We start from the raw sequence: 19477 nt of genomic DNA on the forward strand, positions 1-19477 counted from the left end.
CGCCCTTAATAAAGTAGCCATGGGACTTTGGCGAAAGGCGCTTACGTCCATGAATGCCACCATACTGAGCTCGAAGCAATGTAAGACAGCAACAATATACTTACAATTATTGTTTGCGATTGGAAATATTAAAGAAAATGCATGATTGTTGTTGTATCGCTAGCCCTCGGTCTTCAGCTCAAGCTGCAGCCTGAGAAGGACATTTTCGTGTTTCACGCAGTGGAATCGGTCGCAAATTGGACAGCTTCCAGTGACAGAACTATTGGTGGTATGCTAGCTGAGAACATTCATACACAATGTGCCGTGTTGCACGTGCTCACTGGATAATTATGCAGGACTGTCCGAGTGCAAATGGGGATTTTACAATGGCAACCAGCCAATCGAGGCAACAAAAGACGAAATGTCACAAACAACGCGAGTACTTAATCAAGTAAAGAACCAAGATAATGTGCCTTCGGGTGAGTGCAAGCCATATATTAGTCGTCATTCATATTAATAATTATACTATCACAGCGGTATTTGCGGGTCGATTAAGTATGGATTGCCAGCCAACGGAAGTTGGTGTTGTACGGAGTGGTTACTGTGCCGTCCGAGCATTTGTACCCCCTGGACTCCTTTTGCATGGTTACGAAGGCGTTAGTCTGCGAATTATGACGGACGGTCGCGAGTATCGCATGAATATGCAAATGGAGAGCTGGAACCCGTTTAATTTGTTTGTCGGCTTTATTCGAACGCCCGCAAACGAGTGGGTTGACATTACTGTGCGTGCTGCCACAATAGTATAGTCTGATGTATTATTTGAGCGATTATGACAATAATGGTTGCTGATATGATAGCTCCCTTTTCGCCATTTTTTGCTGACAGCAAAGGGTTTTGTAAAGCTCAACGATGAGACGAAACTCGATCCTTCGAAGCTTCAAAGCGTTGGCTCTTTTTTTTTATTTCTACAATAGGGTAGTATATTTTTTCTTACATGTTGCTTAATTTTACTATTTTTGTAGATTGGCTTTGCCATCGCAGACCAAAAAGAAGGTGACTTTGAGGTACGTATCCAATGGATTAAAGCAATCGCTCAGATTGAAGCATCAGGCAAGGACGATAACGACGATGACAGTGACGAACAGTATGGAATTTATGCTCTATGAACAAGCTCTTTGATTAACATGTCTTGCTGGTTTCTGATCTCAGCTATGATTATCCCACGAATAATGCCAATTCTTTTCGAAAAGCAGACGATTTGGTCATTTAAAGATTCCGTCAAGGATGTGGAGATAGCTCATATTTTAATGAAATCACAAAATTATATCAAAAATACGAGTCCAATAGTGAATTCAACATATATCACGTCTCAGACCTCGTCTTCATTTAATAGCATATTAGGGATGCCGTCGATAATCGGGAAGACGCGATGGGATTCGGGGCATACAAGCTTTCCCTGCTTCACATGCACTTCTAACAGTACGTGATGAATCGTACGTAGCGTTTCGTCGTCCGTGCAATTAGTTTCAGCACTTGGTAGAGTCTCCGGGAGGCCATCAGCGAGCTTAAGTGCCTTGGCGCCCATTAAAAACGCATCCCAGTCCAATTTCGTGAGCATTTTACGCACAAAGTCGGCTTGAAAGTCGCACGTTACGACTTCTATTTCGTCGGCCTCAATCGTAAGCGGAAACCCATTCTCGACGCCTTTTTTGTTGCACATGAGCAGGTTATGAGTGATAAGACGCATGATGCACAATAAAAAAAAATGCTCAACTCGCAAGTAAATAATACTATTTTTTAGTAGTATATTGTTTTAAAATACCTAACACACACATTGTCCTATCAAATGCAAGAAATCCTATTCTCCACCACCTTCATGTCAAGCTCCTTGTCAAGCATCGTCGGACACGTACGATCCATTCAATGTACACAATTCATATAAATGCAACGACATCGCACCGCAAGCTCTTTCACAAGGTTTTGCCCGTAAGCAAAGTTACGACCGTTGGCAGATGAAATAAAAGACCAGCAACAAAATGACCGAAATCATGCCACCAAACATGGCAAAGATCACGCGTCGCTGATTTCTTCGATTAATTCGTTCAACCTGGTCATGCACGTACGAGGATGGATCGATTTCGAGGTCAGGACGAATTCGGTACAGCTCAGCTTTCTCTTCAAACGTCAAACGACTGCATGGGAATCATGACGCAATTGCATCGTTAGATACAAAATAATGAATCCCATTGGTATTTTCAAGATGTCGGTAGTACTCGTACATACCGTGGTTCGCGCCCACTTAAAGACGTGCTGGTGTAATACTTGGGGGCGTGTTCAAGAGCATGGTCGAGGACAAACTCGACCGAAACACTTTTACGCAGTCCACTTCCGCTTGAGGTTTTACTTGCACCCATACGTAAGATAGAATGCCGATGCTCCATGGATCCATACCCCTCCATTTGGCTTTGTACCCGTAGGTTCCCTCCTAATAACGCTGTTGAGTCGCGTAAGCATGGATTCGAGTGCACCACCGAAGGGTACAGAGTCGTAGGCATTCGTATGGAGGACTCGCTGATAACACTGACGGTATCCGAGCCCGTATATGCCCACGAATGCATAGGTTCAGCCCGCATAGCTCCTTCAGTCAAAGCAGTCGAATGACGTGACGATGCTTTTGTAATTATCTCGCTCGTCTCTTTACTAGAGATGTAGCCATGTATAATATCTTCTTCTTCTGGCTCAGTATTATGAGGAGCGCAATTCCACGCAGAAAGCGCGGGGTGCCGACCAGCCATGACGGGGAAGAAGCGGGACTTGAGTGCGTCCGGGAAACGGATTTCGCATGACGTTTTACCGCCTGTGTGCACCACATATGACAAGTTTTGGAAGAGGCGATTGGAAGAAACAGAATCCGTGCTGTTTATTACTGTTTTTGTATGACAAAAAGGAGTTACATGAGTGTCTGTTCGCAAACAAGATTATACCGTGCGGTACCCAAAGGTCGTTTATGCTTCATCAAAAAGGCTGTAAGAAATGCCGAGAAAAGTATTTATACTGCTGTGTGTTAGTAAAGTAAACATTAAGAAGCGGAAAATTTAAAGAGCAACATTTTACGAATCACATCTTTGCATTGTAGGACAGGAGCTTGCACGTTGATTACTATCAATCTTGAAGAAGTTGGCATGGCCAAGCCACTAACAGAAAATCTTTTGATTTGTAAGGAGCATCTAGTCTACTATTGTTTTTACCTCTTAGCGTGATCCGCTCTAAGGCCTCGCCGGTCATACATCATTAACTGAGACATAAAAAAATTGTAGAAATTCCTCTATTTCGTTATAAATTCCCCAAGTTTTATGAAAAATACAAGCAAGTTGACGAAACAATTCAATTATTGTGCTTAAAGGTGAAATATATTTGATTTTGATTACAATGAGCGCTTATGTCTTTCTTAAGGACGTGCCATACCGGCGCGCCTAACAGCGGTAACTGTTTCCGTTAAAGTGCAATAGACCAAGTAATGAAGAAATAAAATGAGCTTTTATTGTCCGTGTGTTTTCAACATCACTTAAAATTAACGAAAGAAATTTGTTGCGTCAACTTGCTTTTAAATTAAAAAAAATTGCGAAGATCCTTAAACGAGGAGCTGAAGCTCCCTTAAACGACAATCACTCTGAATGTCATTAGATGGAGTGGTCGCTATGGGACCACTTAATTTTTTTTAAATGATTTTGATTGGTCAGATCCATCATTTTAAATTCCATCGCATGAAAAAACAATTCATGCGGAGTGACGATAGTGCTACGCCTTCGGCTGCGGTTCGTGCAGCCGCGGGTGACGCACTGCTATCTGCTCCATTACGATTTACAAGCCAAGGATGACTGGTTAAAGATGATTACGAAAGGCCTGAGCATAGGTTGCCTCGCCAAAATGAACTAATTGCATTGATAATAATAGTCAAAAGAGTGCAAAAGAAGCGCTTCAACGATGCTTGATACAGCAAAAACATAGACATAATATGCGCACGCTCGAGATGCACCAGATTTTAGATATTCTAGTAAGTTGTATTGTTAAAATCCTGCTTACATTGAGTGACAAGTAAAAACAGAAGTTTTTATCGTTGCCAATTTGGTAATTTAGTGCAGCTGCCCATTCTGTGTTGATGGCAGTAAGTATTGAAAGTTTGATATTCTTGTGATTTTTATAACTAACAAAATATATTAAATATTTCGAAACGAGCCGGGTGATGTGGGGTATATCGTTACATGAAATTAACACTTAAAGGTTGTTAATTAATATATTATCTAAAAGGTAGATAATATTTGGAGGATATTACTTTATATAGTAATATCCTGAATTCTTATCCATAAATAGGTATAGACCATTATATCTATTTATTCCGCGGACTTATCAGCTGTAGAAGTAATCAAAGAGAGTAACAAGATAAGATAGAGATAACAATTCATTTACATGTTTAGTATTAGGTTATAGTTAAGTCAGCATTTACAAAGATAGATTAAGAGACACTTAATTATATTAATACAGTTTTCATTTTACCCTCTTAAGCTAACTTGTCTTGAGGGAAGTCTTCCTCTGCACGTACAGCGTACGTCACCTAACGAAAGGCACCACTCACAACTGAAGCAGTGTGAAGTGGACTTGTATTGAAACAGTACAAGTCGTAGTGCCCCGTTACACTTTGGCTGTCTGGGCGACAAAGGAGTTCAACCTCACCAAGGGCGTGACTGAGGCTTCTATCAGTAACCTCATCAAAATTTGTGCTGAGCAGGAGGCAATGGAATCTAGCAGTCTCAACGCCAAGCATCAGCGCCTTGTCCAGCACCCAGGCCGTGGAATATTTCTTATCGGCGATATGACATGCGCAAAGGCTCAGAGATTTGCTGATCCACTTGGAATCCTGGATGACGCCATCAAATTCTCGCACGGATGGCTCCAAAAGTTTCAGCAACGCCACAAACTCCATGCTATCCGCATCCATGGGGAAAGCGGATCGGTTAATGTGGAGGCTTTGAACGAGGCTCTACCTGAGCTGAAGACGGTTATTACCGGGTATTCTCTCCGTTATGTGTACAACACGGATGAGACTGTTTGGTTTAGTTTTGCCTTTGTTCAGATGGATTACCCTGCTTTCACAGGACTTTCCTACAGCATACGACGATTGCACAGGCAGAGGTCAAGGGGCACCAAAAGGACAAGGTTAATTGATCTTCATTCGTCTTTCCACTTGGATAGAGGAACTGACACCTGTTATACAGACACGCATCGCCGTAGCTTTCACAGCGAATGCTGATGGGTATGATAAGCTCCAGCAATTCTTCATCGGACGAGCCAAAAAAGCGGTAGCTCAATACAAAGACAGGAGTACAGTTGGATATGCGTTATTGACACAACGTGAAAGAATGGATGACCGGACATTCTTTCAGGAATTGCTTTTCAATGCTGACAAAGCTATGAATGTATGTTTGCAACGTTGTGCCTATGGATTGGCCTGTTAATCTTGCAAACATCTGGCAAGTGGTTCAGGATCAAGGCAGGAAAGCGACCCTCTTGATCGACAATGCGCCATCCCACGTTGTGGACGACATGCAGCCGACCAACGTGAAGGTTCAGTCCCTTCCACCCAACGCGACGTCAGCACGCTATGAATTGCGACGAACGCGGCGAGAATGGCAACATTTACAGAGTTGACCATGCGCTGGTCTCTTTCTGCCTGGACAGAGATTTCGGCCAGCACGATTTATAGCTGCTTCAACCACTACGGGCTGTCTGCAACGCCTGCCTCAGTTTTTCCATGCCAAAGGAGGAAGTCAAGATCATGGAAGGTGAGAAGAAAACTGAGAACGAGGACTTGGTGATTCCAAAGTGCATTTGGTAGTGACAAGAGCATTGCAGAAAAAGATTCCAAAGAGCATTTGGTAGTGACGAGAGCATTGCAGAAAAATACTTCAAAGTGCATTTGGTAGTGACGAGAGCATTGCAAAAATATTCCAAAGTGCATTTGGTAGTGACGAGAGCATTGCAGAAAAAGATTCCAAAGTGCATTTGGTAGTAACGAGAGCATTGCAGAAAAATATTCCAAAGTGCATTTGGTAGTGACGAGAGCATTGCAGAAAAAAATATCGTAGGCCGAGTTCATACAACACGAAATCGACGCGGCCCGAGAGAAAGCACCCTTGCTTCACCAGCAAGGCTCTCAACACGCGGAGGTGCAGAGAGAACAGGGTGCCCAACATTTGCAATTGTCGACGCTTCCGCGTCAACTTGTAAGCTTAACGATAGAAATCTCTAAGTTTAAGGCTGTCGAAGGCGCGACCCCCTTCTGAGATGGTTCGTCGAATTAGACGGCGCCGTAGAAGCTCGCCGCATCAATTGTGATGCGACGAAAGTGAAATTTGGCATGCCAACTTAGCCGGAATCTTAAGATTGGGCTCAAGCATCACGACCAATTAGTCTTTGGGTCGTATAAGATTTTCAAGACCCGGCTCAGACAAATATTTTAGCTACTACGTGCTAAATTCAGGGCTCGAGTTAAGCGCCTGGATTAAAGCCGGGCAAGCGTGACACTCACGCTTATGCCCACATACACGATACCTGGTCAGTTGTATCGTTAGTCATCCAATTGATGAACAGACTAGGTAGCAACGTCCAAGAACATTCAAAACGCCAGTCTAAAAGAGACAGTGCGAAAGTCGACTGGAGAGTCGATTGTAGGGGATCTTATTGTGGTAGCGCAACCACAGCTAGATGCACCAAAGTTAACTTCGGAGATAACTCAATTGCCAACGCTAGAATCAAAACGATTCTTGCATGATCTGCGTAGTGGTTAAGTCATGCAGTTCTGCGTATTTGTCACATTTGACAACTACGTAGCCGATATTCGGTCGGCAATAGTATTTCCTGAGAACGAACGGATTCTCAGTAGCTCATCGATGGACAAAAGTGTACTCGATGGGAAGACGGGTTTTACGTCCCAATTCTGCGAGTCTTTGAAGACAAACCCTCTGTATAAACATTTATCAAATTAAAAATGTCTTTCCTGAATTAATTCCCTGCAAGTTGCATAAGGATAAAGGCGCTCGACACGAAGTCGACTACCTTGCTTAATCTGTCCCAGGAAACCCATCGTTCTGCCAACACCACACCAATCCACCCTTGATGCATGGCTTAAATAGGTTTCCTCCTACATTTTTAAAATAATTGTTCCTCTATAAACTTTATCGGGCTTCTCGGCTATTAGTTATGAGTTGGCGACCACACTTCGGTTGGTGAATCGTTGTTGTGGTGTTTAATATATGGAAAAAATAGTCTTTGGTTCTTTTTAAAATAGTCAATCACTAAATTTTTCATATTTTATGGGTAACATATGTGGTAGCCGTCAGATAGAAATCTGGCGGCCGACATCTATTCAAGGTTAAAGATTTGAATGAGTAAGTAGAATTCAGTCCCCCTTTTGATCTAATAGCGTCAAGTCGTTTTCTAAAGCTTGCGCAATGATATACGAGAAAAAAAACTTTTTAAGGTGTATACTCTCGGGCACTAGTTGCCGCTTGGTTCCACAAACTCTTGAATTCCTTGAACTAGGATTCATTTAGCTCTACGTGCTTCTACAACTCACTGTTGTTGAACTTATTAGTTCTATAGGACTAAGTGACTCTCTGAGTCTATAAGTCTTCCTCTGACTTAAAGAGTAAGGTAGCTCCGCTAAACCTGGTAGCACTCGTAGTAAAATCTACGCCTGAGTCTTTCTAAGAGTAAGCCTCTGCTGAAATAGACACTTTTCCCGAACTTTCAGGGGTTTGAGAAGCTGAAAACCTTATTTGGGCCAGAACGCATTGAGCTCATCGAGCCATGAAATTGGCACTCACGCGCAGCACGTCTTTAAATGATACTTTTTCCACGTGGAATTCGCCTTTACAGCAAATTACAAGCATGTTTGCACTACCTGATCAGGTTTTGCGTACGCGATCACGTGTTTGCACCACCTGATCATGCTTTTCGTACGCGATCCATAATAGCGACTCGACAGGGTAAACAAATCCAGGGGACTATGTCCAGGAGTTGAGAACTCTCATTGCCGCTGTGCATAAACAGGTGCAAGAAGCAATTTTAGTAACCCGTTGACCGAACGAAACTAGACCGATCCCATCCCCTTACTTTGAAGAGGCAGTTGCCATAGCGCTACGCGCTGAATTCGACTTTAAGCTCGCTCATGTCAGCACACCCGCGTACCGTACAAAGCTATTCGAGTACATGGGGTCGTCTAATAGCCCGGAACCCATGGATCTAAGCCTCGTTGAGGGGGAAGAAGAAGAATTCTAAGCTGTAGAACAGCAGAGAAACAACCGCAGATGTTATATGTGCGGAAGTACGAAGCACTTATGTTGGACACCGTTTTAGTTCAATGGTCCCGTTGGGTAACGGTGTGATTGGTCCCATGTGGATGGGAGTTTATGGAGAAACGACGTATGAGAAGAAATTAGTAGTATATTTATAGGAATGTAGGTGGCACGATGTATGAGAAGAAGTTAGTAGTACATTTATAAGTAAGTTGTACATGACCCTCAAGTCATGGCATGGACCTTATAGGGTCAGTCGGCAAATAGGACCGCAGGGATAGGAGCTAGAGAAGAAAATACACCGTAAAGTTCGGTAAGTCGCTCTTTTCGCTATCCTAAGAGGGTTATGAGCCCAACAATGCTTCGGTCTATGGGCAGCAGCCGACCAAAGATCGAGATAAGTGAAATTACCGGGCTCCCCAAGCGATGAAATGGGGATGACTGGGGGTTTTACAAGCACCTGATGATTATTGCATTTGAAGAAGATGATCTGGACGCAATTGTGAAAGCTTCATCCCCAAGAAGGACCGGAAAAACATACTACAAATTGCAGATTAAACTGAAGCGTAGAATATTTGAGTTCACTGTCAGCTGATCTGGCACCACGCCTGTATGGAATGAAAACGGGTACTGAAGTGTGGACATACCTCTTAAGGTTTTTTGATGGAAAACAAAACTGTAAGACCATGTCATTCAACATAAGTGTCACGCACGATATGTTGCAGAATGCGAGATTCAAGATAGGAACAATATTGAGGGGCGGGCATATGGCGTATAAGTGTAACCTTTGCAAGCGACCGGTGACACTTGGGGCTACAGTTGATGATTACCAAATGAATTGGTTTATCATGAACAGCTTACCAAGAATCAAATTGCGATTATGGATCACGTAGATACCCCCGAGAAGCTGCGTGATACAATTCTGATTTTAGATTGTGTTCAACGAGCGAACGAAACAGCTAATTATCAACATATTGCGGGTAGACAAGCTGAGTATCGACCACAGAAACAGATGAAAGGTAAAACCAACTTGTCCAAGAGGTGTGAGACCTTCTCAAACACACAGAGATACTTATAATCCAATAAGGCTGGCTCTTTGCGTAAGGATTGTAAAGTTAGAGAAGAAAACGAAGAGCGAAGGCACACGTGACGATCGGGTGACACTAGATACTCAAGTGAGAAGACGCGTTCTGCTAAAAGTCGCTATGCAAATTACGCAAACTTGAGATACGTAAGCCCAGATGCATCAAAGAAGGTAAAGATATCCCGGATAGTAATAAAGACTAAGAAGCAGAAGGACAAATGTGATGAAAGTGAAGTGGCAAAAACTAGACGAAAAAGAGCTAAATTTGAGTCAGTGACTAACATGAATGTACAGAATCCGTCATGATACCTTGATAGTGCCAGTAACACGCACGTGTCCTGTATAAAGTAAATCTATATTTTTGAATTAAGAAAAAAAAATAATCGTGACAAAAAGCTTGGCATTAGCGGGTGTGCGTTTGAATTTTTGACGAGACCAATTGGGATCGCATGTGTTGAACCTAACACCAGAGTAGACGATGACACGTTCAGAAAAATATGGAAGATGTCCTTTATGTCGAAGGAGCAAAATCAAACCTGGATTCCAATCCCAGCTAGAGCACCAACGTTTCGAAGTCGATTATTGACGATGTGAAAAGGAAATTCTAATTTGGTGGAGTAATCGTTTGGTACTGACTGCGCCTTTGAGCCAAGATGGCATGGACGTAGTAAACATGGTATATAACCAGCATGAAAACCACGATGAATAGCGCAGAAGTCCATACTAAACACTGAAACGGAAAGAATAAGCATGTTAATCAAAGCTGGTGGGGTCGACCACCTGCAAAAATGGTACGAGCGCCTAGGACATGTGAGTTCAAGTTACGGTAAGTCCATGGTCGATCACAGCCTGGTCAAAGACATGATGTTGTAAAATCGCGTGTTCCGAAATTGTGGAATATGTCACCTGGCAAAGCAAAGGCAAAAGCCGTCAACGAAGTCGCTCTCCCACCAAATTAGTGGTCCAAATGACTTAATAAATGCTGACCTGTTAATCGCTCTTAGGAATGATGGAACACAATTTCAGCAGTATTTATTATTATCGATGGTTATCGCAGGTATGTGACTATATATCCCGCAGTTACGAAAAAAGCATCAGATGTAAACCCACATATCTAAAGATACACATAATGGTCTTAGCGTCAAGTATAAACGCGATTTAAAATTATATTATCGGACAATGCCCTGTACCTCCGAATTCTACTCGTTTGATACTCTGTGAACGAACTCATCAAAGCACAGTTGAAATGTCCGAGAAATGATGTTACAGTCTGGATTTCCAAAGTCAATATGGGTTGATTTTATTAGTACCGCTGTATACATCAAGAATCTGACTTATATAAAGGCAATAAAGAAATTCCCTTACAAGTGCTTGTATGTCTGACGGCCAGATGTGCAACATGTTCGGACATTCTGCGCGATTGCGTACATTCATATACCAGTATCGTCTCAAAGAAGAAAGTGTGATTAAAATGCAACAATTGGATACGTGGTCGGATATAGCGAAAATACAGCTAGATCCAAACTTTTGCATACCAGAATCACACATGACCCGATTTGCTGCAGATGCACGCATCGATGAGAACACCTCCCTTAAAGATAGACACACCACATAATTGCACATTTCCTTATCGCACATATAAGTGGCAATACTCTCAAAGGGCGTCATATTTGGTCGCACCGTAGGGAGCACCAGCTAAGGCTTCTTCGCTAGTCTCAAATGGACTAGCAGAATTAGCGTTGTGAGAAGAACAGGGGGTGCAGCACCGCCCAAGATTCCTTTCACACGCAAGCGGGCAAAATTAATTCGTTGCGACTGCTGTTTCATCGCATCGGAATGCGGATGATTCGGCGCAAGAATTCCGCCTAGAAAAATTCGAACTTTCATTTTATAGATCCGCAATCTAATACTCTATCCAATTAAGCTATAAGCATAATTTTAATTATTTTTAATTATTTTTAATTATTTTAACTTTGATTAATAAATTTTCAGATATTTTTTTCTTGATCATCTCCCGCAGCCGTCATTGGTTTCATCATCATCATTATCATCACAATCAATGTCTGCCATCTTATCTTCATCGTCAGAGGCATTATCGTACCAATCTTCGAAACTTAACGTTGCCATTCCGGGCAGTCTGACGTCTCTGTTGTGTTTGCAATCCTCATCCGGTGTACGCATTGTTGTTGAGCTTTCGGGAAGTGGCCGCTCGACAAGAAAGCCTTCATGAATAAAGATTGTATTTAAGAAAAAAATTACGCGAATTTACATTAAAAATAGCTTCTAATGAATTTCTTGAAAGTTGTTTATAAATACTGTTTAAAAATTTTCCTTTTCTCCTTTTTAGTCAGAGTTACCGCTCCAAGTTGACGTTTCATCAGACGATGACTGCAGTGATGATATCATGAATAATACATAAGCTATAGGTGCTACATCACCAAACACCAAGTCAGAGATTTGCCCGAAATCGGCATTAGTAGTTGCAAACCATGCAGCGAAAAACATGCAAGCAATGAGACAAATGATGTGACAATATAAGATGATGATAAGATGCGATAAAGCAGAATGATACATTTTGACGGACACCGATGAAACTAACGAAGAAGAACTAAAAACGTCTATGAACTTGGAACAGGCACTGACTGTGCTGATAGTGCACTTTACCAGAGAAGAGAAGAATTATAAACCATGTGGCGATTTCAAGTTAAAACCGACACTGACGGACATGTTAAACGTTTTCGTCCTCGCCTCGTGGCACTTGGGAACCACCAACATTTTAGGATCGACTATCACGAAACATACCAGTAGCTAGGATGGCCTCTTTTCGGCTACTGCTGGCCCTGTTAGCGGAGTTGCCTAAAATTATACGCAGGTGATTTCTCTACGGCATATTTAAATGCAGATTTGAAGATAAATAACATGTGAACAATATCCCTGACTTTCTATGTAATAGAGGAACCGTATGGATGGTAGACAATGCATTGTATAACCCCCATCAATCTGGAAGAGAATGGAACGAGGAACTTGACGTTGTCCTCAAGAACATTGGTCACACTGGTACTCAGACTGAACCATGCTTATACTTGAGGGTACGTCACAGGGGCAATAGCTCTACGATGATGATGTGATTGAAGCAACGAACTGCAAATCAAGTCATGATGCACTTTTTGAACTCGGCTCAATTTCGATGACCCGAAATCTAGGCATTGAACTTCAGCAGAGGAAAGACGAGATTTATACACCAGACAAATAGTGCGATGATGTGCTTAAGCGATACGGTTTAGCCCAGGCTCATGCTTGCCGCATACCAATGGAATCGAACGCACGGTTTTATCCGGGAGAAGCCTTCAAGAAAAAAACTAACTTGTTGGAGTTGACTATCGTGCAGCTATTGAAAGTCTTATGTACTTGGCATTGCGATGCTGTAAAAAGGATTCTAAGGTAACCTCCTATGAAACCTAGTCACAAAAAAAGAGTCTACAAGTGCACTACGGTAACAAAGGGGGGGGGACTTCACATTCACGGATATTGTGACAGCAACTGGGGGAATGACTCGGAAACGAGAAAGCGTGTGACTGGATTTATTTTTACACTATCAGGGGGAGCTGTATCATGGGCCGCACATCGACAGGCTGTAATGGCTATCTCTAGCCATAGAAGCAATAGGCTTGCGGAATATAGTGCTCGAGGCAATGTCGTGCATTAAATGTTCATGTATAGATGTCAACCGACGCTCAAGTAGCCTCATAATGTGCAAAGATGCAAACTACAGCAGTCGAACAAGGCACATCGAGTAAATTGGGATTTCGTTCGTGAAATGGTGAAGCAAGGGAAGCTGACTGTTGCCAAGGTTGCCTCTGAGATGAACCCGCTGACATGTTAGCAAAAACATTGTCAAGTAGCCGATTACGACACTAACGTATACTCGTGGGCGTGGCAATTCCAGGTTAAACCACCTGTAGCAGATATACGTGCTTTACGTCGATCGTCGGCGTATTGAAATCCGTTATACTTCAATGCTCCGTTAGGTGACGGTGTGGTCGGTCCCATGTGGGAAGGAGTATATGGAGGCACGAGGTATAGGAAGAAGTTAGTAGCATGTGTCTAAGCAGGTAGGTGACACGACGTGTGAGAAGAAGTTAGTAGTATATTTATACGTAAGCTGTATACGTAAGGACATGAACCACATCTCATGGACTTTGTAAGGTCAGTCGGCAAATAGGACAGCAGGGATAGAAGCTAAGAAAAGAAAATACACCGTTAAGTTCGGAGAGTTGCTCTTAACGCTATCCTAACAACTTACGGCCGACTTGCTCCTTACGCGCAAGTCGGGCGTAAGTTGTATAGATTTACGCGCTCCAATGCGCGCAAAGCTCGAAAGAGCAACAATCCCGACCTACACCAGAAATCTGGTACAATGCGGGAAAACGTCAATACCCAGTTGAGGCGCGGCGCCCTGCTGGGGGAGACCTAGGCTATGTTGGACCTCTAGGAAGTGAGAGAGAACAAGACCGAGCCCCAATTAGCTCTGCACGTAATGGCACGGAGCGTGAGTACAAGCCTGGGTTGTGAACCGCTCAGGCGACTGTTATGGGTTTTGATAAGCTATGGTCAATTTTAATTGACTTAGGGGCGTCTATCAATTATGCTCGATGTCGTTCCCTTGAAGGCAATCAGCGATATCCTGAGGCGCTTATACCGCTCAGGCGACTTTTAAGGGTTTTGATAAGCTATGGTCAATTTTTAATTGGCTCAGGGGCGTCTTGCAATTATGCTCGACGTCGTTCCCTTGAACGCAATCAGCGATATCCTGAGGCGCTTATAGCGTATGAAGATTATATATCACTGTTCGCTTAGCGACTAGGACTCGTTTTACTGTACCAAAAATCCGTTGAACTTAGTAATAAGTTTCTGGACTTTGACAGTGTTGAACGCTGTCTCGTCCTTTATTAGGCTTCGAGATATGATCTCATCCTTGGCACGGCCTGGCTTGAACGTTATGAGCCATGGATCGATTGGAGGTAGGCGCAACGTGCAATGTTCCTGGCAAATCTTTGGAGAGTCATGAACCCACCTTCGCTAGGCTACAAAAGCGTGATTGGCGCGAATCACTGACCGAATCTGTCGACTCCAATATTAAAAACATTGTTTTGAGCCCGGCTCCGAAAGGGAATGGAACGGCACGTACACCGTCGAGCGACACTCGTTATCACTGAATGCTGAAAGCATTGTAGGCCTCGGGCCGAGTCATCAAGGGTGTAAGCTCCTGAGACACCTGGAGTGGCTTGTCTAAGTCCGCTGAGTGTGGAGGTGGCATGTCAGTTGCGACACTATTGGCAAATTGACAGGGCATTTCGGGTCAAACCCTTCTAATGCACGTAAATAGTCACTGGACAAGGAATTCGAGTTACATAACTTCTCGTCGAATGTCGGATTGGACATAACTCTAACACAGAGACAGTAAATGTTGGAAAACTTGAAAACGTGGATGTTCCGGCCCGTAAGATGCGTATTGTCTCGACTCTGAGACAGCAGAGAAGCGAAGTGTACACAGTGATACGAGCGAGCAATTGCACACGCTTGTAAATGGTGTGACCGTTAACATCGAAGGAGAAGTTAGCCTGAGGCAATCTCTTTGTTAAATGCTCTTTTAGAGCTAGAAAAAATGTCTGTTGATGAGTTCGGCTGAGCCTTAAAGGCTGGTGACTCATCTGAGATGATGATTGTTCGAACAAATATACAACAAACTCGTTGTCGCTTCTGGATGGAGCCATCCTGGAGGGCACAAAGGCTGCACTTAGTGCGCGGAGTGCGTTATCGAGCCTTAAAAAATACTTCGGATCCATTTATTACTTGATTCAGGAATGCCAAAATGTGGTATGTACCAATCCACCATCGGTTTTACCTCCAGATAGAGGTGTCCGTCATGAAATTGACTTGGTTCCTGGATCCAAATACTGTGTTACACGACGGTGGGGTTACCATTGGAACAGTGTGACGTCATTGACGATTTTTCCGTGCTAAGCACGAGGCTGAAATGGTACGAGAAAGCAAATCTCATCATTCGACACCGACATTTGTGTCAAAAAGCTAAATGGTAACTGGCGCATTGCACATGCTTATGATTAGCTTAATGCTGCCACGATACAAGCACATGCCCCCATTCCTATAAAGGATGTTCTTCAGAATAATACGGTGGGATATACAATGTATCAGCAAGCAGCATCACCGTATTCGCCGCCAGAGGACTAGCCAAGCAAGCGGCATGCCGTAAGCGTCCCGCCACGCATAGATGATTGAGAATGAGCCAACTGACGTGGTGGGATGCATTGAGCAAACCAGCATACTCGCGGTAATGCTCAAGGTGAGAGTTGCCTTTCCGCCACACTCATTTGGTACTCGAATGATTAGGCGAGTAGCAGGAAAAACCGGGAACGCGTTGGGGTGTCGAAAGTGGTGAAGGAACATCGCCGTTTTGAAAAATGAAATGTGCGTTTCCAGCTTGAATTGTTCGGAACAGGAGACCGTGTCGAATTTTGAGACGAAAAAGTCAAAATAATAAGCTCCCCTTCCGTGAGAGCACCCACGCGTCCCCGCTGTGATCGCGCAAGAAACACTTGACGCCAGAATGACTTGGTCGTGCTAGCCCCACATTATTGACTGGAACACGGACTTGATAATGCAACATATCACGACCAGCTGACGTGGCCACCGTAACGTCCTCTCGCTCCATGATAGCTGGGCACAGAAGCTGAAGACGCGTTCCGCGAAGCAACACGGACTTGGCATGCCAGCTCGCAGCCGCCGCTCGTTCCGGTATGATAACAGTGAGTGTCGGCGTCGTGCGTGCATATGGTGAAGACGGTGGAAACGATGGCAATTATCATCCAAGCTGCCAGGGCCGCTTCCTCCAGAGATATTATTGGTCGCAGATCATCGTCCGGCTTTTCGCTATACGACCTGGTGGCAGTGCGAACCAACATAGCACCGCGATCTGGTAATGCTTCGACCCCCGCATCAGCAAGTACAGTGCAGCCGCAGGAGCTAAGTAGGACTTGACCTGTTTAACATCCCGTCAACGCACTTTCAACTGTGTTCGACAAGACATCAGCTGCATGGGCCTCTTGCAGGAGCACATCCTTTTCCGTGTCCTGCATAGAGCTAGCAACTGTGCATGCACACCAGTCTATCCATTATTGGTGTCTTACCAACCATGGCATGCCTAGGATGAGGTCATACAGATTTCTATACCTAGCACCGTGAGCTTCTCTCCACAGAAAACTTACCAAAACTGAAGGCGAATTCAACTTAAACCCACTCAGACTTTACGATCGCGCCGTTAGCTACATGAACGGTCGCCTCTTTTCGCTTGCTATCCTGGCAAAGCGACTCATTTATCGCCGGTCTCTGTTTAAGAGACGCGAGTCTTACAAAATCCTGTGATCGGGATTCACCAGAAGGAGTATTACATGGTCATAGTCTCATTCTCGAGTGCTATAGACCAGCCGGGTTCAGGTCCGAAATTTCGGCACCTCAGGGACTATGCTACCATTTGTTCGATTACTCTAAACTAAGGTGTAGCTTCAGAGTCCGTGTCAGTAAGGCATTCCACCTCTGCTGCGCTCCTGCATTTGCCAATCCCTCAGTGGTCGATGCAAAACTCTCGCGTCTTGCATGTTGAAGGATTGCCTCTCAACTCAAACAGTTTAAATTACCTCTATCATCATCGACGGCGCCTAACTTAAAAGAGCCTCTCGCGACAAGCCATGCCGCAGTCCATTCATGAACGAGGGCACCTTGATGTGTGTGCGATATCGGACACACAACAAAAGATACCGAGAGTGGGCGTATCTCCTGCACATATTCTTGAAGGGGTCGCTTCGCCTTTCGCGCTGCAAAGAAGCGGACATGAAGCAACACTTCGTTGCTCGGCGGCTGACACATGGCGCGAATCTTTGTTTAATAGATCGTCTATGAAGGCAACGCCTTATCGTCCACCACAAGCGCCGGATAAGCCCACTTTGAGAGCTTATCGCACAAATGGGGCATGGCGTACGACATCATCCGAGTGTCGTCCTCGATGAGCTGCGCCACACCGCATTGCTTCACGGCTAGCAGCCAGTGGACAATCGTGTGCGCTGCAGTCCAATCGAGCTTGGGCGGGCCCATCCGAATGTGGCTGATGCGGCCGGGCGGAGAGCGTCTGAACAAACCTGTTGAAATTATCATTCCGAGTCTGCTCACGCCTGTGCTCATCCTAAGTCTTAAGGACAAACTCCACCGCAGCATGGTTCTGTGCATCGGACACGGCCATTTGCTGTTTGAGCACAAAAGCCTCAACCTGGTCCGACTAAGCAACATGTTGCTTAGGAGGACTGCCCAAGATCCTGGCCACGGCTTGCTCACAAGTCCCTGCGCCAAGTGCTCAGCCACCTCCCGATGGTGTTCAAAGAGTTGGGGGAAATGAGATTTATCAATATTGAGGCTGATCCTCACTGATACGCTTAGAGAGGCGGGTCGTGGGAAGGACTACACGTGCTACCAAGTTAATGCGGGCTCTTTTAGTACGACCTTGCACTAAAATACACACCTTCGGGTACAGCTTGGAGGCAGTTTGACCATCTTCTCTTCCGTGCAGCGAGGCAGTTGGTAGGCGCCGAAACGACCTCGCACAACAAACTTTGTACCTTAGCACAAGTGTCGTCACGAAAGCGGTTGCCCGTCCCCTCGTGCGCACTTGTTATCTAGAAAGTAAGTTTAAGGCTGTTTTATATTTAATGATATTATACGTTAAATCTTGTTACTTTATCAATAGATGCCATCTTCGTAGATGTGCATCTCTACATGGCGAGCGCATCGTTCCGAATACCTTTGCTCGTGTATGACGCCAGACGTCATCCCTCTCAATGTATTAAACCTTTGTACATCATATACCCAAGGGTGAGTCACTATGTGAACCTCATCCGAGCGTCAGGTCAAATTACATCTCATGTAGTAATTGTAATTGACCTCCCCGTTAAGTGTACTTGACAGGTATATAACAGAACACAGCTAGCCCGTAGCACGATCGCTCAATGGTTTAACCTGCCATCGGCCTTATCAGAATAATCTTAGTGAAAACAAATTCTTCGTTCAAGATTCGCCAGCTTTAAGAAATCATATGAATTCTCACTTTTAAAAATAGTCCATTGCGTACCGACGGACTTGTGCACTTCGTTGAGAGATAGGCCGACATTGTCTTCGACTGTCTCTAGTAAAAATGAGTATTATGAAAAATAGCTAGTAAGCTATATAGACTATTACGGCAGCTTCAATTTGGTGGAACAAGGTATTTATTCGATTTCAAAAAGGCGAGTCATTGTATAATGTCGTCATAATTCGCAAACTCCAAATGGTTGCGCTTTAGAAATAGATAACATGGATACAACAAAGAGCACTTTTCTATGTCGTAGATTAGATTAATTTTGCATTATTGATTATATGAAAGCGGAATAGCTCATTTTGCTTTCTCAGTGGATGATCAAGAATCACGAAAACAGCTTTTATGTTATGGCTGTGATTTTGCTCAACACAGTGCTAGCCAGAGAATGATTCAAGGTTAACACCTCGATTTTTCACGATTACAACATCAAAATGGCGTCGACATTTCGAGCTCGCATCTACCAATATTTATTTGCGTACTCGACATGCTTCTGTATGTCCGTCAAGTTATTCTTGAACTGACATCATACTAAAGTAGCGTCGACGTATCTTTGTACATATGTTTTGATAACATTCGCAATCATTTTATAGTCCCACGATGCATGTTGCCGGCGTGCATGACATTACAACTTGTTCCCACACCAGGTCAAACGGCGTGGTAATTGAAAATAGCGAAGATACTTTCAATCCTATAGATATCTGTCTGTCTCGTCGATTGCGCTCATATTAGTTGTAACGGGGTGTATCGTTACATGAAATTAACACTTAATGGTTGTTAATTAATATATTATCTAAAAGGTAGATAATATTTGGAGGAAATTAATTTATATAGTAATTTCCTGAATTCTTATCCATAAAT

At 43.8% G+C, this 19477-nt stretch overlaps 3 protein-coding genes across 3 annotated transcripts; 2 read left to right on the forward strand and 1 right to left on the reverse strand.

Annotated features, from left to right (window-relative positions):
* Positions 1–19: 19 nt before the first annotated feature.
* Positions 20–1683, forward strand: CCR75_000902 (uncharacterized protein; the record flags this gene model as incomplete). The annotated part of the gene is made up of 7 exons (XM_067959007.1): positions 20–80; positions 164–268; positions 336–458; positions 514–761; positions 837–923; positions 1002–1123; positions 1189–1683. The coding sequence occupies 7 exons, from the start codon at positions 20–22 to the stop codon at positions 1247–1249; spliced, it is 807 nt and encodes a 268-aa protein (XP_067818521.1). The 3' UTR covers positions 1250–1683.
* Positions 1349–2789, reverse strand: CCR75_000901 (uncharacterized protein; the record flags this gene model as incomplete). Its single annotated transcript, XM_067959006.1, has 3 exons — positions 2263–2789; positions 1980–2171; positions 1349–1769 (listed from the first exon to the last, which is right to left on the reverse strand). The coding sequence occupies exons 1-3, from the start codon at positions 2772–2774 to the stop codon at positions 1349–1351; spliced, it is 1125 nt and encodes a 374-aa protein (XP_067818524.1). The 5' UTR covers positions 2775–2789.
* A 9594-nt stretch (positions 2790–12383) lies between these two features.
* CCR75_000900 (uncharacterized protein) lies at positions 12384–12670 on the forward strand (the record flags this gene model as incomplete). Its single annotated transcript, XM_067959005.1, has 2 exons — positions 12384–12506; positions 12527–12670. The coding sequence occupies 2 exons, from the start codon at positions 12384–12386 to the stop codon at positions 12668–12670; spliced, it is 267 nt and encodes an 88-aa protein (XP_067818523.1).
* Between the last annotated feature and the right edge of the window lie 6807 nt (positions 12671–19477).

This window comes from Bremia lactucae, linkage group LG6 (assembly GCF_004359215.1).
Source record: "Bremia lactucae strain SF5 linkage group LG6, whole genome shotgun sequence".
Lineage (NCBI taxonomy): Eukaryota > Oomycota > Peronosporomycetes > Peronosporales > Peronosporaceae > Bremia > Bremia lactucae.